This window comes from Ambystoma mexicanum, chromosome 7q, assembly GCF_040938575.1.
Source record: "Ambystoma mexicanum isolate Mex_15411 chromosome 7q, UKY_AmexF1_1, whole genome shotgun sequence".
In the NCBI taxonomy this organism is placed as follows: Eukaryota; Metazoa; Chordata; class Amphibia; order Caudata; family Ambystomatidae; genus Ambystoma; species Ambystoma mexicanum.
The window spans coordinates 24,264,893-24,287,555 of record NC_090941.1 but is presented as its reverse complement, the minus strand read 5'-3'; the positions used below and the strand labels follow the sequence as shown (position 1 = coordinate 24,287,555).

Here is a 22,663-nt window from a genome sequence, read left to right as displayed (position 1 = left end):
TTTCTAAGATCAGCTAAACTGAAATCCGTTTCAGTTTACATCTATGTCTCAGGAGGTTTGATTATGCGATGTGTTATCCTGCTATTCTGAAGTATCTAACTCTGTGAATATAGTGATTGTTCTCATGTATATAAATACATTACCTATTTATTTTATGTGTTATTTTATATGTGTTAGAACTTCCTTGCACTAAGTGTATGCTCTGGGTACTTTGTGCTTCACTAAAACTCTCCTCCCTTCTAGTCTAAGCCTGGCTGCTCGTCCACCGCTACCAAACCTTTGGGCAGTTCAGGATAAACCTAACCCTGTTCATCCAATTTGGGCTTTCTAAAGTCTTGTCACAGACAGGACTTTGTCACAAAAATGCTACTTTCCATATTCTCTGAAATGTCATCAGCCGAAGAGAATAGTTTAGTAGCATTTAACTGATCAGATGAACATTACAGGCGTGCCAGTGAACAGTTAAGCAGTGCATACCACACCTGTTTGTATCTAAATGGTTTCTGAAATATCTTTGCATCACTGGTAGTTTTGTTGGCTTTTTCTTCTTCACGTATGTTAACTCCATCCCCGAAGGCAGTTGCAAAAACGGTTTGTTTCTTTTCAAAAAGGTGGTCACTCTCTGCACATATACACTATATTGTAACTTTTATTTTGACCCTGTGATCTCTGCTGAAGCTAATGCAAAGTGGCCCTAGCAGATCCCTAAAAGCAGGTGACATTATGCCACCCAAGTTCTTGGAAAAAAGTGTGCATCAATAGAACCCAGATTTGCAAAACTTTGAAGACAAGGCCTAATGAGATCTCCTGACGCAGAATTACATTTTTGTACACACATTGGATTATGCGTTATGTTAGGCAGTACCCTTGGGGAACACTACATGCAATTCAGACTACAATTTTCAGTACAATTTCACCTTTGGTACACACCTGTACTACACAGTCCTGTGGTAGCAGTGGCTGAGCAGCCAGACTTAGCTCAAGAGTTGAGTGAGCAGTAGAACAAGTTACACATAGGGCCAGCAAATGCAGTGATTCAGTGATTCAAACAAACACTTAAGGTTTCTTGGTAAAAGAATATACATTTATTTACAGTCAGTTTGAAAACATTACACTAGCAAGAGCAGCTCACTATCACACACTAATATACTACAAATACACAACCAATAAGTTACTGAACAAGTTCAGCTCCCCTGAAGTGGGAGCAAAATGGCACTTCAGATACTTTTAAAAAGCGGTAAAAAGACAAGTCTTTAAGAATCAGTAGCACAAATACTTTCATAGGCAGGGCAAAGGGTTTCAGTGAACTACAACCAGCAATTCAGTTCAGAGGCCTGGGCCAAAGTCAATGGTTCAGAGTCTTTGTATAGGATAGCACAGTTCTGGTAGTAAACGATTAAAACTTTTCCAGGGAGTTTAGAAGAATTTGGCTAGGCGAAAAGTTAGACGAATGTTTAGGGAAGGACAAGCCTTCGAAGTCGGGAAGGTTTCACAAACTTTTAAACTTTTGCAGTGGGCAAAAAGATTTCCGGACTGCGTTTGCACAGTACTTTTTATTTTTTAAAGTGAAGAAGAGCTCTAGCTGAGGCAGTTGTTCCTGGCAGATCTCGCTGTTCCTGAGCTTCAGTCGTGGAGACAAGGAGGATGTTGGGAGGTTACTGCACTGCCTAGGGATGAGGCCACAAGCTTGGCAAAACGTCGGTTTAAGGTGTGAGTGCCTTAAAGTCCACAAGCTGGTTTACTTCCCCTTGGCTATCCGATTTTCAACAGCACTCTAAATTCGACCAGGATGGGGACAGTGTCCAGGTGGCTTGCGAGTTGGTTGTTCCCATCAAACTCAAGGGAAGAAGTTAACCTTCAAGGGCTACTCTGTTGATGGAGTTTCAGGCAATTCGGACCTGCAGCAGGGCTTCACCGGTCAGGAGTTGCAGCAGCCCTCTTCCTTCAGCTCGTCTTTGGCTCTTTCGTTCCAGTGGTCGACCCTGCTTTCCAAGTCCCACAGACCTGCTTTTAAACAGTTTACCCCCATTCATTCCAGCCTGGCTGTCACTCTCACAGCAGGATGGCTGTCCTTACCGGACAGCCAGCCGGCCAATCACACTAGAGTGCATTCAGGTCTCCTCAGAGACTAAGCACAGGGAGTTTCGGGCACCACCCTCACATCCTGTCCATCCCAGACACTTAGGCGCCAGAGAAGGGCTTCAGCACTGACGCCCGCCAAAGGCTAACGAACCAAGGGACCAAACCTGGTTTGGCATGCAGAGACTACCCCACAAGAAGGACCTTTCCTAAAAGAAATGGTGAAAAAAGTTGACCGAGTCTGTTTTTACAGATGGGTCTGGGGCGCCATATTGGAAAACATGGATGAACTGATTTTTAGCTACCGTTGTTCGCAGTCGGGGGGGAAAATCGTGGTAGTTTGATCTAAACCACTGCTACTAACCATTTAAAGTAGGAAAGGGTAACATTTGACTATTACATTAGTGTTTTGACTCAGCGGAAGCTAGGTAACCCCTCCAGCATTCTATAGGAAGATGGGGTGTGCTGGGGTCTGTAAATTTAAAGAGACTACCAAAGTCAATTTATCTTTACATGCTCTGGGAGACAGTAGTCAGTCCCAGAGAAGGTGTTTAAACCTTGGGAAGTCTGAAAGACATCCGTGTGCCACTGCACTGAAGGTGCTGTGTGACACACAAAAAAAGATGATGACTATGGAGTTGTTTTAAAACGCCATAACCAAAGAACCAAACTATGGAGTTGTTTTAAAACGCCATAACCAAAGAACACAAATGTAAAACACATTGCAAATTAGTTCAAAGTACCAATATATAGCAAGAGCTGGAGGGCTCTAAGGTAGGGGGAATTTAGCACTAGTGAGAATTCTCCCTAACATATTATGTTGTGTACCTTTGCTTGTATGTAATGTTATGAATCCATTCAAAATATTGAATGCAGCTTTGTTCAAACCAAAATATTTTGTGACCCTTGCATGTTTTGTAACCTGCAAAGCTAGCTCTACATCTTTTCAAGAATGGTGTACATAATACAAATCTTCATTTATTACTGCTCCAGTCATGTCCCACACATTGAACTATTTGTTTTGTAGAAATAGCATGTCTAGTATTACAGTATGTAAATATTCCAGGTGCTGAGGCGCTTGCTCTCTGCCACAAATCTCTCTATGATCAGGGACTCCCCTGCAACAAGCCTTGCTAGTATTTCCAGTATCCAAACTACTGTGTGGTATAGGTGTCGGACAAAACACATTTTGGAAATCCCTAAACTCGGATGTCTGGAGTAAATTCATTTACAACATTTAAAATCGTAGAATTCCTAAGCATTCTTGAGCCCTGTAACTTGTCCCTTGTACAAGTTAATGGGAACAAAATATGAGCCTGGTACATTACTTCATTTGTTTGTCCAGTGCCCACGATACATCTTCAGCAGAGAATTGGCCTCCCCGATTAGATCATTTAGCTATGCTTTGGGGCGATGAATTATACACCTGCCAGGTTTTCCCAGAGACATCCTCAGAGATGTTGCAATGAGTGTTTCCCCCCAAACATCTGTGACCAGAAAGCCCTGTCTTCCTTAGCCACATGTTCTGCCCCATGCCCTCCCTGCTGCTTTTTTCCATTAGCCTGCAGCTTTTTACCATGCTGCACTGATCTATATGGCTCTTAGAAATCTAAAGGTGAATGACAGTTCCCTGGGAGTCTTGTTCGGAATCTGAAGGCATCCTCCCTTCTTTCCCAACATATCCTCCTCCCAGGTGGCCAGGGAAAGGCTGTCTCTATCGGATCCTGGCCCTAGGAGTGGATATGCGAGGGAGGATCACCTAGGTGGAGGAGACGTGAGGAGTGGGGGGGATGAGTCACCGTGGGGCGAGATGCAGTATCTCCCTTTTCTAATGAGTCTTTAACACCAGTCGGGTACTGGGACAAGGAAGAGACTCGCCAGAGCCATACATCCTCTTTATTGACTCTTGCACACACAAACATCACTTTGGTACTGGGACGAGAAAGAGGCATCAAACGCTGAACTGTTGGTTTGACAAGCAAGGAGCGATCTAGTCTTTCTAAAACCTTGGTGTCGGGGAACGTCAACTTCTTCCATTGTGGAACATGGTGGTACATGGGATGAGACCTGGAGACCTGGGCAAGGAGCAGTAGCAGAGGAGCGGGAACTAGAGCAGCCAGGTCGAGACTCGCTATTGAGCCAGGGGAAGCGGAAGCAGCGTTGTGGAACACTGTGAAGACCCTGGGAGCAGAGATCTCCTACCTGGGCATTCTTAGCTGCAGGACCGCGGAAACGGTGCTTACCGGTGCTCCAGGGAAGGCAGCAGGGCAAAGCGAAGTCCTTAAGAAGGGAACCCAAGGCCGTGGAATGATGGCGGGAAGCAACAAGAACCAAAGGAGGTTTTCCAGCACCATGCTGAAGTCAACGGACACGCGACTGGAAACCAGTGAGTCTGCCCAGAAGGCAGAGGGACCCAAGAGGATAAGGGGATGTCGCTTGCATGAAGGAAGTTAAGAAACCTTGAATATATTAAAGGTTGGAGAAAGGGGGTGGGGGGGCGAGAACTGTTAAACAAGCATTGCCAAGAGTCAAACATCTATCCTTAAGTATTACTGAAAGAAGTAAATGATTGTCTTGAACATTGTCACGAGGCAAGCATTGCCAAGAGTCGAGCAGATATTACGTATTACTGAAGGAATTGAATAGTTGAGAAGAGAAACTGTAAGCAAGAAAAACCTGGCAAACGTGTGCAAGATGATTTGGTCAAGAGTCCTGAACCAGTGCATACGTTTCCTAGCAGGAGAGTGTACTGGGAAGCCTATGTTGGTCTGTGCAATTGGAACCTATTAAACTAGTGAATTGTGACAACACAAGCAATACTAATGCTTCGAGGCCTTGTGAAAGGTCAACCCTTACTGTGAAGCTGAAACTGTGGCAAGGTACCTGTGAAGCAGATACAAGTAAGATGCGTTGGTTGTGTGACCTGCAATGGGTGGACAGTCTGGTCCAACAGCTGCGCCTAAACAGAATAGCCCCACCGAAGGAAAAGCCACTTTGTGATTGTATAAAGGAAAACCTGTGTGAACTAAACTCTATAAATTTAAGGGTAACCAAACCCGAAGAGCTGGGAAGTTATTTTGGAACATTGAAGGACATGAAAGCTTTGGAAAGGGCACCCCTCTTTTGCAACATGAACTATTTGAACCTTGCGGAGGGGAAAACCCTTTTCCACCCAAGAGCTGGTAGATCTGAACTTCTATTTGAACACTTCTCATTTGATACTGACAACCCTACACATTGTGTCCAAAACCTATACCTGCCCTCCCATCCAATCGTATGCAGACAGACATTTGCTTTGGACTTCCTGACAGACTATCATTAGTTTTATTTAGGTAGGTAGTGTTCTTTTTGGGCCCTGCAGCCAATAGGCGGAAATGTACCTCGACTCCTCACCTAGAGGCTCATTTCAGATTTTTTAACATGCATGGGAGACCTCCACCAGTTCTTGCTTCTTAATTTTTAATTTATTAAATCATTTAGGATAACACCAAACACAGCGCGACCTATGCTTTCGAAAAGCCGACGCAGAGAGACGGAGCCCGACATTTTATGAAGGGATTTATCCCACTAGATGAAGATACATTTTGAACCAACCATGTATGTCATCATTCAGAGTACTAAATTGGCCCTGATTTGAAAAAGACACATGCTGTGTTGAAACACGTGTCTCTCGCATAGGGCAAAGACAGCCAATACAGCAATAAATTGAAACTTTCATTCAAACAGCATTTGTGTGGCGCAGAAATCTGTGTAAGGACAACCCTTTGTTCAATGTAACACCTAACCTATCCTTGATGAATGGTGCCTGTTTTAGACTCCTGGGTTCCGGTTTTCTCTAGAGAATTCTTCTCCAGCATGCATCAATCCAATGGACCTCAGGCCCCCTCTGGATCGGCGATGTCTGCAGAAGGAATCCAAAGGCTAAGAGCATTTGTAAGGCATGCTCCAGCTGCCATTTGAAACAGGTTTGTATGGAAGACCAGCATGAACTGTGCATATGGTGCCTATTTCTGGAGCATGATTCGAACCCCTGCTCCGTGTCACTCCACCAGCAAGACCATCAAGGACAGATATGAATGGGTGGTGACTTTGCTGGATGAGGGCCCTACGGATTTAGGCAATGTTTCCATTCAGAGTCAGACCTCCCTTTACCATAGACCCTAAGAGCAATACTCTCTTCCAAGAGGCACAAGGATGTTCCTCATGGCAAGAGGGTGAAGGACCATTACACCCACACTTGTGCTGCCTCTGTGGAATAGGGAAAATCTTAAAAACCCACACATAAATGGCCAGTGTCCACAGCCACTATGACTACCTAGTCGACCACATCTGCGTACATAAAGTATGTGAAATCATCAGCGACTAGTCTGTCTACCTCATTGCTAGCCCATGGACCCAAAGCTCTGTCTGTTAGGACTGTTTTTCTAAAGTCCAACTAAGTGCTTCATAAAACCATACCTTAGACAATGCGGGACTCCACTCTTACTAGAAGGCTGTACCACCTGAATATATTTGAATATATTGGGTAGCCATTGACACAGCAGCCAGGCTTAACGTAGGAGAGAGAGCTGTAGATGGGTACAAAGAAATTGTAGCATACGTATGGTCCAAAGAAACACGGTTACGCATGTCCATTCGTAGTTTCATGTTCCACCGGAAAAGATGAACAAATGTTTGCCACAAAGGAAAATGTGATGCATGTGAATTTCACTAATTAATTGAGCACCAAATGTTAATTTATCTCGGATTTAAATTCTCACATGAATATCATATTTGCATGCTTACCCAGTTTATTTGCAGTGTTAAGAGTGGTGGAAATATTCGCTGCTAAACACACACTGCAAATATGATATTCATGTGAGAATTTCAATTGAAGGAAACTGAAAATGTAGTGTTCAATTAATTAGTGCAATTAACATGTATAGAGTTAATTGCAAAAGAAATAAATGAAAAGGACACGCTCGCTCCAAAAAAATAAAAAAAAATTTGAAAACAAAACGCAAGACCAGTTCAGCAATGATGAGCACTTTCTAGAAATTACCTGTAGATGTCGCGCTGAACACCACAAAACGTAATGCTGAAAAATCAAAACAGTGAATTATCTTAAGCTAGAAATATTCATTCGGCAATGAAAAATAAAAAATATTTGTTAATGTTACGTCCAAGATCAACACCACATGCCAACCCACAAACAAACACAACTTTTATATATAGATGTACACAGATAGCTTTGGAAAGCTAAGTACTATAGTAACACATACACACAATCATCTCAATACCATGGTATGCACACCAAAGTATAAACTTATTTAGATGAGCAGTCGGCAAGTTAAGGTGAGTCAAATCCAAAGATACGCACTCCGAATGGCAACACGCTATTCTTGGGGAGTAAAACCAAATGAGTTAGACTTTTAGAGTACAGAAAGAAATTCAAGGGTAGTAGACCCTATTGGCCATAACCTACAGTGTTATTCAGTTTCAAGAATTACTAGTTAGACCAACATTTGCAGGTATACACATTGCAATATATGCAACTTTCCTCTGTTGGGAATGGATACAGTTAAAACGCCACTATTGCTTTTCAGAACACAGTTCAGAGATGGTAAAATAACTTGTTTACTTTTCAGAGGGGCAGTCAGCTACTCATGGACCAGTAAGAACACAGTAATTTTAGAAGTGCACTAACGCAATTCAGGGTAAGCCCAACCCAATGTTACACTTCTAAGAGTGGCAACAGTTAGGAAACCCTATTGGTATATAAACTATCACACTATGTCTAATACAGGACTAGGCAGTTTGTTACTTTTCTGAAGTGTTGAATACAATTCTAAGTTAAGTAAGAACAGTTGGCAATCAGCAGTTCAAGGTAAGTAAGTACCTATATACTTTTCATAGGGGCAGTACGCAACTCTAGGCCAAGTAAGAACTCTTGACTATTTTAGATATGCCTTAAGCAGATCAAGGTAAGCAAAACCCAGTAGTACACTTTTAGAAGAGCAACAGCTATTCAAGGTGAGTAAACCCTATTCTTCGAGGTTCTTCCCTATTATAGGGTATGAGTTATCTCGGAGGCATAGAAGGGACCCTAGTGGTCTAGAGCCAGTAGTAGGCCGGTCAGGATAGGGTTCAGATGCAGGAAAGTCAGAGTTCCAAAGGATATCTCGTTGAACAAGTAAGTATTGACTTCAATTAGTAGAAAGTGTTGAGGAACTTCACAGAAGGCTCCATATAGGCGTTCTAGCGTTGGGCCTGGGCAAACGGTATGGGCGAACTCGATGAGCGCCACTTGGCCACACAGGATCGACACAGTATTACCCAAGCCAACCCAGTACTTCAGCAGAGAAGAGGTGCTTCGGGACAGCCGCCTTCACGATGCAGTAGCACAGGACCCGGTACCTGGATTCTTGGTCTGGTGACGAAAGAAACAGACGCTGGATGGGAACTTGCAGCAGCAGTCCACAAAAAAGGCTCCACCAAAGGACTCTTCAAGGCTTCTTGCGGCTCTGCGTATTTGGCACCCTTTTACAGGTACCTGATGAAGAACGAACATCGCTGGTCGTATTCTCTCCACTCTCTTGGTCCAGCACTCCGAGTACTTCAGCGATTCAAATCGTGTCCCTGGAGGTCCAGCAGGAATACACCAAAGTTTCAGAGGGAGAGAATCGGACTTCAGAAGACCGTGCATTGCACACTGGCTTGAGGTCCCCTGGTATTGGCAGTTTGCAGCCCAGCAAGGTTGCAGCATGTTGAGGGATGGCTATAAATGCAGATCTTTTCAAGACTGAGTCTCTCCAGCCTTTGGGTAGTGGTCCTAGACTTCATGACCCCCCCAGGTCACATGGAATGAAGGGTCAGAACAGGCTCTGGTTACACAACAGACTCCCCAGTTGCTGGATCGGTTGCAGGTAGTTTTTCTTCTTCCTCTCAAGATTTGGTAATGGTCGACTTTTCAGAAGCTTCCGGAATCCGTCTTATCCCGCAACCCAAGCACAACTTCTGCAAACTCACCCTGCAGTTTACTGAAAGGTGCGGGTGGATGTCCAATCATTACAGCCAGCTTCCCGGTAGGAAATGGCTCCTTTCAGGGAGACTGGAAGAAGGGCTGCAACTTTTCAGACCTGCCGAAGACAAAACTTCAACCAAGACCTCCCCCCACCTAGGATGGCAGAAGACCCAAGAAACGACAAGCCTACTCAAAATGGTGAAAGATGCCATAATTACAGCAGAATGGTGACCCTTCTGTGCATTACAGCTGATTTGACAGCCTACGAGTAAGAGTCTTGAAAGTAGATTCACTGCCACCAGCCATTAGAGTTGGCTTGCTGTAGTAACACATGTTACTATGTCAGTGAGGAAGGGGATGCCATGTATCTCGCCATTGCTCCACATAAGGTGGGGTGTGCTGGTCTCGCATATAAAAATGTAAAGGGGATGGAAATCCCACTTTACCCTTGGGAACAGTAGTTCACCCAAGATATATTAAGAGAAATTAAAAAGGGCAACCAAGCAACACTCACATTAGATTCTGTGTGCTGCCATAGTAAAATGCAATCAGCCCAAAGGTTATGGGGAACTATAAATCCAAAGGCACATTATGGAGAGACATACACATGTCACCCATTAAAAGACTAAAAGACAGGGTGAGAGGGGGGTAAAAGATTCCCACTTACACAGGAACAAAGAAAAATAATCACCAAGTCCACCATTCATGAGGGACGATGGCCCTGTTGATGACCGCCCAATCAACGGCAGCCTTTTTGACCGTATCATCGGCCCAGTCGACGGCTGTCCCGTCCACTGTATTACCAACTACAGTCACATCGACGACGCCATCTACAATTAAGTTTTCCATGGTGACCACCTCTTCTGGTCGGTGTAAGCAACTCTGGTTTACGCTGGCTTTGTATGTTCCGCCAGCTATTCCTGGTCCCTTGCAGGTACCATCGACCCGGATTACAAGGGTCCAGAAGGGTCTTTTTCCATGGAAGAAGATGAGTATGCTGTGGCCTCGGCGCCTAGCCCAGGAATTCCTCCTGGGGCTTTTTTGTACATTTAAAACCTGTACGAGTGCTCGCCCCTTCCTTGGACTCATGTGGTTCTTTCCAAGCTTATGGGCCCTCCATTTGAGCCCTTCCATAAGGCTGATATCAAGTTCTCTCTTGGGAAAACTGTGTTCATGTTTGCCATTACCTGGGGAAATCCAAGCTCTATCCTGTAAACCATTCTACTTGGCATTCCGCAAATCCAAAGTGCAGCTACAGACCAAACCTACCTTCACCATTTCATCTCAGCGAACCATTGGTCCTACCTGTCTTTGACCTAGTCTACTCCAGCAGAACATTCATTACTTTCTCTTTACGTTCTGAGAACTTTGCAATATTATGTAGCCCGCACCAAGCATTTTGACACAGCCCACCTATTTGTGATGTTTGGTCCAATGGCTATGGGCGAGGGACTATGTAAGGCCTCAATCTGCAATATGCTATTCTTGGTGAATACGAAAAGGTTAGTTATACATTTTGAATGCAGAAAGTATTTGAAGTGCAGCAGACCCCATTGGCCTTAATTTACAGTGTTATTCAGTTACAGAATTACTTAATTAAACAAACACTGTTACAAATGCATCTTGCAACACATGTAACTGTCTTCTGTTAAGAATGGATACAGTTACACCACCACTATTACTTTCAAGAACACAGTTGAGAGCTAGTAAATTAACTCATGATTCAGAGAGGCGGTCATCTACTTCTGGACAAATAAGAACCAAATACAATATTTTAGAAGTGCACTAAAGCAATTCAGGCTAAGCATAACCCAATGTTGCTGTTTTAGAACATCGGCAGCTATTCAAGGTCCCTTTTTTCCTATTGGTATGTAAACGTTTTACACTAGTTCTAATACAGGAAAAGACAGTTTAACCAAGGATACTTTTCAGAAGTGTAGGATACAATTTTACGATCAGTAAGAACTCTTTTAAGAAAGGCAATCGGCAGTTCAAGGTAAGTAAGGACCTATATACTTTTCAGGGGGGGCTACTGTAAGCAAAGTTTCTATGCAGTACCCTCTGGGAACAGTACAAACAACTCTGGTATAGCAAACCCAACCTTTGGTATAAGCTTGTACTACACAGTTTTGGTAGCGTGTTGAGCAGCCAGGCTTATCTCAAGAGGGGTCAATGTGAGCTGTAGTGGAGTTAGAGATTTACAGTTACACGTATTCAAAAACTCTTACACTCAAGGTTTCTTGGATAAACAATGAATTTATCAATTGATCAGTCAGTTAGAATAAGCCTTCTTCAGAAGGGCGCAATATAACAGTAACATTCAAATATACCTCATGAAATACACACCAATATCTCTAAATCAGATACCTTTTTATGATGGCCCACAGACATTACCTACACCCTCAATTGACTTCAATTGCTAGGGTGCTGGGGACATTATATCACTGTTGCATTTAAAATCACATAGTAGTAAGTCAAAGGAAAATATAATATTTAGAACAATGAAGAGACCACAAATATTCTTAAGCAGGCAAATGCTTTCAGATCCCCCAATAAGAGTCCTTCAGTGGAAGAGGCTAAGCCAAAGTCAATAGGAAAATGTCTATATGAGCTGAAGCACTTCTTTGTAGGTAAGTAGAAAGTCTTTGCACAGTGTTTTAGAAGTCTTTGAAGAAAAGAAGAATCAAATGTAGGGCCACAAGCTGATTTGACCTGTGAGTAGTAGAAGATACAAGCAACTCTACAGTAAGTGACTTTACAATACCTTTTTAGAATGAAGAAAAGTGCAGCAGATTTCTGTTCCTGTGCTGCTTAGCAGATCTCACGGTTCCTGGGCCTTAGTCGTGGTGACAAGAGGGAGGACTTCTGGGGACTCCTCCACTGCAATGGGACGGTCACTGCTCGCAACCGGTAATCTTCAATTCAGTGGCTCTTCAATGTTTTATCTCCTCGCGTCTACCGCAAATGGCAACACTGCAGTTCCTGGCTGTCTAGATGGGCTTTCCTTGCTTCTGGGGTCCCGCACTCTGAGGGGACTCTGGCTCGGTCAGTCCTGCTTCCTGGGAGTCCGGAGTATCTTCCTAGAGCTCTAGGCCAGCTTAAAAGCAACACACACAATCTGGTGTTCCTCTCCCTGGCTATACGGTTTCCAGCAGCAATTCTGTGGAAATTCAACCAGCTTCGAGATGGATGTCCAGGTGGCTTACTCTGGAGTTGATTGGTCCCACCAACTCAAAGGGAGAAGTCGTCCTTGCAGGGGCTTCTCTGTTGATACGAATTAGGAGTTTAAGCAAAGCAGCAGGGCTTCACCGGGAAAAACCAACAGTCCAGGAGTTGCAGCAGGCATCCTCTTAAAGTTCTTCTTCGGTTACTTCGTCCAGTGGTCGACTCTGCCTTCCAAGCCAAAAGCCTTGCCTTTTATTCAGTTCTCTCCCATTAATTACAGCCTAGCTGTCAATCACCCAGCAGGGTGGCTGTCCTTGCCGGACAGTCAGCCGGCCAATCAAAACCGAGTGCATTTGGGTCTCCTAGGAGACTAAGCACAGGGAGTTTCGGGCACCTCTCCCACTTCCTGCCCACCCCAGACACACTGGAGCCAGAGGGGGGGGGGGGGGGGCTTCACTCGTGAATCCCGCCAAAGGCAAAGTGAACGATGCGACCAAACCTGGTTTGGCGCGCAGAGTAAATTTCAAGAAGTACCTTTCCACAAAGAAATGGCGAAAAAAAGACCGGGCCATTTTCACAAAAATGGCGCCCTTGGGTGCTTTACTGCAGCTGCGAACGCAGACCACGGTAAATGCACACCATGGTAGTTGAAACCACTGCCACCAGCCATTCAGTGAGAAAAGTAACATAAAAGGGGATACTAGGTAACCCCTCCAGCACCCTATTGTAAAATAGTGTGTGCTGGGTCTAGAAAGAGACAATGGTAAGTATCAATTTCACTTTACTGCTCGGGGAAACAGTAGTTTATCCCAGAGATGGTATTTAAACCTTTGGGAAATCTGAAAGAATTCCCTGTGCCACTGCACTGAGGGTGCTGTGTGACACAGTGTAAAAGATGATGCCTATGGAGTTTGTCAGACTCCATAACCGAATGAAACAGTGTGCAAAATCACATTTAAATGCATGAGAGAGTGGGGAAAAAAATCAAGTCCTCAAAATCCAGCAAATTTTCTGGGGGTCTCTAAGTTGGAGGGAATTAGCACATTTCTGAGAATTCTCCCTAGCAAGACAAGTAAGCACGCCAAGACTATTTTAGAAATGCATTAATCCAGATTAGGGGAGCCAAACCCAATAGTACACTTTTAGAAGAGCACACAGCTATTCAAGATGAGTAGAACCTATTGGTAATCTTTTACACTCATTTTAGAAAGGATAAAACACTAGCAACACTTTTTATAAGAGTGAAACGCAGTTCAAAGCTGGTAAAATAACTTCTACTTTTTAAAGGAGCCTCAAGCAATTTTATTAACTCGAGGACACTTTGTAACTTCTCATCAGGAATCAATGTTGCACACTAACACACTTACAAGTAGTGTTATAATTTCAAGACAGAAGCTTTCTCTTTTAAAGTCCTTCCCTATTCTAGAGCATGAGTGTTCTCTGGGGCAGAAGAGGGACCCTAGTGGTCTAGGAGAGGTCAGGATAGGGTTCAAATGAGGGAGTCAGTTCCAGAGGATATCTCGTCAAAAAGTAAGTATCTGCTTCAGAGTGAGTGAAGAGTGTTCAGGGACTTCACTGAAGGCTCCCTATATGCGTTGCAGCGTTGGGCCTGGGCGAATGGTATGGGCAAACTCCCAACCACACAAACCACCCACTCAGCCACACAGAATCGACAAGACTTGAGGTAAGTATTACCCATGCCAACACAGTACCTCGGCTATGAAGAGGAACTTGGAAATGGCGGTCTTCCTGATCAGCAGCACAGGTCCCGGTCCCTGGCTTCTTGGTCTGGTGACTGAAGAAATGGACACTAGATGGGAACTGGCAACAGCAGTCGATAGGAGAGGCTTCCAACAAAGGATTTGTCAAGGCTTCCAACGGCTCTGTGGATTTCGCACCCTTTTACAGGTACCTGATGAACGAATATCTCAGGTCAGATTCTCTTCACTGTTTAGGTCCTGCACTATGGTGTGGGGACTTCAGGGAATCCTGTCTCTGGAGGTCGGGCAGGAGTCCAGCGAAGTTTCAGCAGGAATTGGATTTCGGAAACCATGCACCACACACTGTCTTGGGGGCCTGGGTATTGGCAGTTGCAGCCCAGCAAGGTCGCAGCTAGTCGCGGGATAGCTTGAAATGCAGATCTTCTTGAGACTGGTGGGTCTCACCACCCTCTGGTTAGGAGTGGTCTTCGGGACCCCCAGATCAATTCAAAGGCATTGTTAAAACAGGTGCCGGTTACACAGCAGGCTCTCCGGTCGCTGGAATTTATGTATTTTCTTTCTCTTCAGATTTGGATCCAGTGGTCAACTTGTCAGCTTCCATTATCATACTATTTATCAGTAACCCAAGCACAACTTCTGCAAAGTCTCCCTGCAATTTACAGAAAGGGGTGGGTGGCAGTCCAATGGGACAACCAGCTCCCCAGTAGGTCAATGCAGTTTGGTGTGTGTTTTCTACTCTTATGGTGCTAGTGCATTCTGTGTGGTCAGAAGACTGCAGCAATTAGTGAATGAACGCCAACGCAAAAAGATGCACCTAACCAGAAAGGACAACTTGAGTCCACAGCCATACGCCCTTCTAAATCTCCTACAACATAATGGATCACAGTTCAAGGCCACAAGCCTCCTTCTAATCCATCTTACCGAGACACCACAAACCCAGCCTTGATAAAGACCGGTTTATGGTCGAAACACATGTCAGCACTTTCAGAAGATTTAACACAATTTCAATAAATCCCAAACCAGATGTAAAGCAAAAACGCGTGGACCATAGCTATTACGCTCAACAGAGTGAATTAAATAAATGTGTAATAAATATATAATTTCATTCAAATGCGAAACGCCAATCGAACTGCATTCACCTACACTTTGGGCACCAAGAGCACAGGCCTTATGGTTTCTACCAACTGGCTGCAAGTGCAATGAGACCTGACTGAATATATTGAGTAAGGCGCGGCAACCACTAGTTCCTAGTGCTCATATCTCGCCGAGCTTCCCAGTAGGAACTGGTTTCTTTCAGGCAGACTGGAAGACAAAGGGGTGCAGAGTTTTGGACTCCTTACGCTCTTACTACCTTCACAAACGCACTGGATCCTCAGAGGGAAACGCAAATGGTTCCCGGTGAAGACAAAACTTCAACCAGGACCTCCCCCCTCCCACCCCCCTCATTACCGCAACTGATTTTGCAGCCTCCGAGCAATATGACTAAAAAGTCATTAAGGTATAAACACTGTCACGAGCCATTCAAGTTAGCTTGCTATTGTAACAACAATGTTACCAGGACAGTGAGAACGGGAATACAATGCATCTCCCCAGCACCCCACACAAGATTGGGGGGTGGGGAGGATGCTGGCCTCGCATATCAAATGTAAAGGATGGAAAGCCCACTTTACTCTTGGGAACAGTAGTTCGGCCAAGATATCAATAGAAATTAAAGGGAATCCCAAAGGCAACCCAGGAACACTGCACATACGATGCTGTGTGCCACACGCACGCCCACACAAGATTCCCCCACTCCTAGGAACAAGGAAAAATAATAACCAAGCCCAGCAAAGGTTCTGGGGTTGACACCGGTCAGGAGTCCAACACAGTGAGTAATCAAGGATTACACTTAGGTGAGTACAAAAATACTCTATGGCCAAAACACACAATGAAAAATCACTATTAACAGATGGTGGTAGTATCGCACAATACTAAATAGTAAAATGCATATACAATCAAAGTGAGTTAGTGTAAAACATTCAGATCACACACCTGCCTCAATACTTGAAAGGCAAGGTAAGTAAATAATTGAGCGTGAAATCCAATGAACAGCAGAATTAACAATGTAATCTTCAAAACTGTAGTATACCTGCTTAGCATCACAATATAGATTTTCTCTACCTCCTGTAACTTTATTGGAGATCACAACCCCTTTGTACTTAAATAAGAGGAGTTTGAGAGATGTGTACAATATGTGAAGGAGTGGCTTTAAATGTAGAATGCATGTAATAGGCAGACAGTTTGAAGGTATATGGGACATGGACTCTCCTCTCCTAAAACATGGACTTTGAAAAGCTAGATTGCTTGCAGGAAATGTTTGATACTAATCTGGACGTTGGCTGCTATTAAACTGGAAAATGTCATCAAACCCCTTTTGGAGATTTTGTATTTTATCTCCTGTGTGCGTCGATCTAAGTCCCAGCACGCATAATCAACCTAATCATTGTTTTCATCTAGGAATGTGTGCTTTCTTCAGTCAGTAAAATATTTTCTTCTTTTTCAGAGGCCTTTTCATTATAGATGATAAAAGCGTTCTGCGGCAGATCACAATGAACGACCTCCCAGTTGGCCGATCGGTGGATGAAACGTTGCGTTTAGTTCAAGCATTCCAGTATACTGACAAACATGGCGAAGGTAAAGCTTTATCCCATGAGTATTCTGTATTGATAAAAATTCTATGAATACGTTTCCTCCCTGGATGAAAAGATCATTAGAACTCAGGCTCCTACTACTGCACCAAGTTGGATGAGGGAGCTGTTAGGCAAGAATTGATGTAGTAACAGAGTGTGAGACTACACACTTATCTACTTGGTATTGAGTAACCCACCTTTTGGTATAGGACTGTACTACACAAGTTGGTAGTGTGCCTGGGTAGCCAGGCTTATCTCAAGAGGGGTAAATGTGACCTGTAGCAATGAAATTCGCAAATTTATTTAACACCAATTTTTAAATTCACTTTCTTTTAAAAAGGGCAATATATGTAACAATCAAATATACTTTCCCACAATCTGCATACATTTAGTGGATACTCTTTATGCTTTTTACACACTCCCTACACCCGGAGGGGACTTCATTCACAAGGACAGTAATGGCATTCATATACCACTAGTACACTTTGCAGATTCTTAGGTTGCAGAAAGGAAAGGTTAAAGGAGGGGGGAAAAAGGTTAAACGGGTTCTCGGGGCATGCAAATACACTTAAATCTTCCAATTAAGTATAGACCAAATCTTTCCCAGCAATAACAGTCTAAAAAATAAGTTATCACCTCTGAGGGACAGAAAATATCAGTCAGTGGACTAGAAGGGTCTGCAGGTAGCCAGGACAGCCAAAGTACTTGGAGTTAATAAGTCTCGCTCAAAATTAGTGTTGTGGTGTCACAAGCTGTTACACTTGTGGAAAGCAGAGTTGCAATCCACTCTAACAAAGTAGCCACTGCAACTCTCAAGAGCAAAGCTAAATACACTTAGGTAAGTACCCAAGTCTGAACAGTACCTCTGGTTTGAAGAAGAGTGGTCCAGATGGATTCTGTCCTGTTGCAGGGATGCAGATCCTGGGTTCCCGTGCCTCCGTTGTGGGGATAAGTGAGGATGTCTGGAGGACTCCTGCTTCAGCAATTTGAGGTCACCGGCAGCTAAAGGCTCTTTTCGGATTAGCGGCGCTTAACACCGCTGCGGTTGGGCTTCCTTCACTCCTTGAGTCCTGCACTCTGATGAGGGGACTAGAGCTCTGGTCGTCCTGCTTCTGGAGGGTCCTTGGGAGACTCCTGGAGCTTCTGGCCGGATTGCAGACGTTTCACTAGACTACGGATTTCTTGACCCCTGGCACTTGATTCCTGCAGCAGCAAAGAAGTACAGCCAGTTGGGGAAGATGGTCCAGTGGAGTTTGTCTCGGGGTTAATTGGTCCCACTAACCCAAGGGAAGAAATGGTCCCTTCCGGAGTGTCTCCTGTCAATCAGAACGTTTCAGCACAGCAGCAGGGCTTCACCGGGCAATTTAAAAGGTCCAGGAGGATGCAGCAAGCTTTGTTCAGTTTCTTCCTCTGGCATTCTTCCCAGTGGTCGGCTCTGCCTCTAGTACCAAAACCCTCGCCTTTTAAGCAGGTTTCTCCCATTCATAAATAGCCTAGGCTGTCGATCACATAACTGGGTGGCCAGCCAATTGGGACTGGTTGCATTTAGGCACTCCTAGAGGCGAAGGACCGAGTTTTGAGAACCTCCCTCACATGCTGCCTTTCCAGACCCACTGGAGCCAGAGGCGGGTTTCAGGACTGAAGCCCGCCAAAGGCAAAACTAACAAAGGGCTCAAACCTGGCTAAGCGCGCAGAGTCGGAGTAAAACCCAAGAAAAACCTCACAAACATAAAATGGCAAAAAAAAAGACTGGGCCATTTTGACAAATTGGTCCGCCATGGGTGCTATACTGCAGCTCAGGGTTCAGACTGCGGTAGGAAAATTAAACCACTGCCACGAGCCATTTAAAATAATGAGGGTAACATAACAAATGTTACGTCAGAATGTAGGATAAGGGGTTACTTGATAAACCCCCAATAGCACTCCACATAAGATGGGTTGTATTAGACCTACAAAGAGAAAAGGTAAGTAAAGTCAATTTCACTTTACTCGTTTGGGAACAGTAGTTTGCACAAGGAAAGGTATTTAAACCTTATGAGAAATCTAAAGGCTTCTCTGTGGTACTGCACTGAAGTGTGTCACCATACAAAAAGTAGATGCCTGTGGAGTTCTCCAACAACAGAGGAAACACATAATCCAAATCAGATCAAAATGCATGAGTAGGCAAAAAGATCTCGCTCACTCCAGGTTTGAAATTAAAAAGTCCTGAAGTCTAGCAAAAGAGCTGGGGGTCTCTAAGGTTGAAGGGGAATTAGCACAGAAATGATAATTCTCCCTAACAGGAGCCCCTTGTAGAGTCAAATAATACAATTAAACACTTAACCGTGGTACATATTGAGAACCACGTGTGCATTATTTGTGGGGATTACTGTAGTTTCATTTTGAAAGATGCCAATGTTCACGGAATAAAATTGGAGGTGGACCTAAACTATGCCTTGCTCATTCTGTTGCACACTGATGGTATTCCGTTCCACAGTATTGGCACAGACTTACACTTGACATTGGAATTCTTGTGGCACAGCAGTGCAACACCATTGAAACTGCTTTCCTTGCTCAATGTTGGTGAGCTTTGTTCACCTTCTTTTTCCAGGATTCCCTTGCATGTTTCTATTAAGTGGGTATATTTGATATGTGCAAGGTCACACTGCAATTTTCCCATCTCCTTAAGCTTGTGACATTTTAAGATGTAAATGCCGTAACTATTATGTTCATACTCATCATGTCAAGCTATTTTGTTTACATTCTCTCCCCAGATATTTCAGGCCTTTTTTAACGACAGGAACTTTGTCCTGTTGTTACCTACATAGGAATGATATGAACCGCTCTCAATCCAAGGCAGCCACATAAGCCTCGAACATTCCTATTGATTTTGACAGGTCTGCTTTTCACAAATGTAAATGCACAAATATCGGCTTTGACAGCTTCTCTTTTCAAGAACAAAATAATACACAGACACTATTAAACCCTTTCCAATAGCAGTATGTTTTATATTGGGTTCAATGCATTTGATATGAGGGAGCTGATAGAACCACAAGTGCACTGTAGGTACAAACTACATTTTGTTTCTGTACAGAAACCGCACAGATAAAGGAACTGCTCGCAAATGGTTATTTTTTATACGTGTAAATGTTTAAAATATCATTTTGTCAAAGCAATGCTTGGTGCTCTGCTAAAATGAGCGCTAATAGCGATTTATCTGTTCTCTCAACTTTATTACATAAATACAGACTGGAGAGCACAATAAATCAAAACAAAGTATGACTAATTTGAACAGGCTGCATTACACACTCCAGTAAAGGCATGCACATTCTCACACATGGCAAACCCAAGTTTATTTCTGGGACTTGCCCATAAAACAAAACTAATAAATATAACTTCCATAATTGGTATTCAAGTGTAGAAAAACTTAAACCCGCCCAGACCCCTCCTTTTTGGTTTTAAAATACATAAGAACATGTGAAACTTTATCATATTTAAAATTGCCTAAGGTGCTAAAATATAAGTGTATATGTACATAGTGGGTCCTGTACATAAAACATGACCTTTTTTTAAATTGATTTGAATGAATTGAAACTAAGGTTTATCAGCCAAGTATAATGGGTTAAAATATTCAAAAAAGTAAGGCATGGACTAACAGATACACATTGAAAATCTATATCGCTTATGGCAGATGATCAGAGCTTTGCACTTGTGCAAACAATTGGGGGGGGGGGGGGGATTAATTTAGCACCAGGTTTGCTGATTGGATAAAACAGAATGGAGCAAACTAGTTATAGCACCATCATTTTTATCTGAACAATGTTCCTACCTGGGCAAAATCGAAGCAGGCTGTTTCATTTACTATGTTTACTACATTTCTGTTAATGTTACACATCAAACACCTTTTCGTTTTGCTATGTATAAAAGATAGTACAAAAAAAGTCTGATTCATGTTTGCTCTAGTACAACATTTTTAAAGATAATCTGGATTGTAACAATTAGTTTGTTCCATTTTATTTTCAAAGCATTTGCTCAATTTGTAGCACTGGTGCAAATCTGGCCTGTTGCCTTAATCAAGCTTTTTATAAGCTCAGCCCTTTTTAATCCTCAAAAATCTACATCATCTCTACAGGTAGATTTGCAGAATGTCTGCTTTATATAATTTCTTTAACTGATCATTATTGAGGCATGTTTTCAGATTCTGTCTGTTTATATGGTTGAGCTGTGGACATAAACACCTATAACGTTCAACTGTCTCTTTGACGCCTATATGACATCACTATTCCTCAAAGTCTTTAAAATCATCCTACCGGTAGGATCCCCAAGCGAAACTTGATCAATAATGCCATTGCATTTTGTAAAACTAGATTATCCAAGTATCGTTCATATCTAGGCATTACTTTCACCTTAATATAAAATCTCTTGCGTTTTCTCACAACCTAATATGCATGGAGTGCACACAGAGTGCTCTTTGCTATGGGAGAACTTTTGTGTCTGGGTGAGGCTGCGAGAATACTATTATTGGTTCTCTCCTCCCTACGTCGTTTATTTAATACTGTTACTGGATACTGCTGGACCTTGCAGAAGACCTTACTGAAGAGTGCTGTTTTGTTTACAAACTTAAAAATAATAAAAAATGTAACTGGTTGTGCGGCCGCCCTTACACCCTGTTAAGACGGATTTCTGAACTCTGTCCTGGTGGCGCAGAAGTTCAGAAGGCCAACCTAATTACTTGGAACAGGGTAACCTCTGGACAAGCCAGACCAATCAGGGTAGCGATCGCGGCGGTCAAGACTAGGTCTCAAGAGGGGTGAGGGTGACTGAAAGCCCTCAATGAGCACCCAAAGCAAGGACACTTTGTTATATTAAAAATATATACACATTTATTCCAAGGCCTTTAAAACAATGACCGTAGCGAGAAATCACAATACAACTCTAGTAAACCAACACATACCAAACCAATACAATATATATATACAAATACAAACGAGTCTAAAGCGTTAGATGCACGAAATGTGTAGTCCACCTAGAAGGGAAGGAAAACGGGCAGTGCGAAATAATGCTTAGACCCAGTCCGCCTTCAGAGGCACCTAACTAAAAGAAAGTCCGAGCCCTACGAAGAGTGGAGCCTTGTGCTCAAAAGTACCTGCACACGCTGGTGCCAACGGGCAAAAAGGGAAGTCTCTTCGAGGGAATCGGGCAGTTCAGTTTAGTGCACAAATGAAGAAGAACAGAGTTCTGTGACTCAAGCGCAGCCTCCACTGTGGGCAGAAGCAGAGCGCGAGTACGGAAAGGCGTGCTGTTTTGACACAGCGGGGAAAAGCTATGGGCTCCTGCACGAGGGCGACCAGTTCCTAGCTATGCTACTCACCGGTCCCCGATGCAAGCAGACCCAGGCTTCTCTGTGTCAGTTTCAGTGCTGGCAGGTTCAGGAGAGCAGAGGACGTCTCGTCGTTGTGTAGATTCTGCAGCAGCAGAGTTGAGTTAAAGATGTCCCAAACTAAGTGAACCCGCACAGTTTGTTACCACAGCAGGGCAAAGGAGCGGCCGTGTGTATCTCAGCCAAATCTACACTACTCACTTCAGACCTGGGAACGCCAAGTGTACGAATCGTGTGAGAGTGACAAGGACTAGAAATACAACACAACCTGGCGGCGGTTACAGAGCAAGACTCCTGTGTAGGCTGGTCAGTCTGCTGGATGGCCCAGAGACACTTCCGAAGGCTTACGTGCAGGAGATGGTGAAGATGCTGAGAATAGCTGTTCCCGCTATTCCAAGGGTCGAAGTACCAGTACAGGCCTTCTGGTTCGATCAGAGGTAAAAAGGGTTTCACAAGGCGACAGCAGTGCAGAGGAGCAGTCCTTCAGCGGGTCACCAGCGATTCCTCGGTTCAGCCTCGTGGTTGCAGGATACTTGGCTCCTGTATTCCTTCGTTCGTGAGAACTCAGGAGATCGACATGGTAGTGGCGTTTCCAGCCCCCTCTTATCCACGGTTCCCTTCGCGTCAAAACGGAGGGGACCCAATGGGAGATCCGCTCATCAACACT

At 43.8% G+C, this 22,663-nt stretch overlaps 1 protein-coding gene across 1 annotated transcript in view; it reads left to right on the top strand.

The window, feature by feature from the left end:
* PRDX4 (peroxiredoxin 4) overlaps positions 1–22,663 on the top strand; it is a 136,697-nt gene that overhangs the window by 33,764 nt on the left and 80,270 nt on the right. Inside the window, exon 5 of the mRNA XM_069639822.1 lies at positions 16,511–16,641. Within this exon, the coding sequence (XP_069495923.1) occupies positions 16,511–16,641 (131 nt within the window). The remainder of the gene's footprint in view (positions 1–16,510; positions 16,642–22,663) is intronic.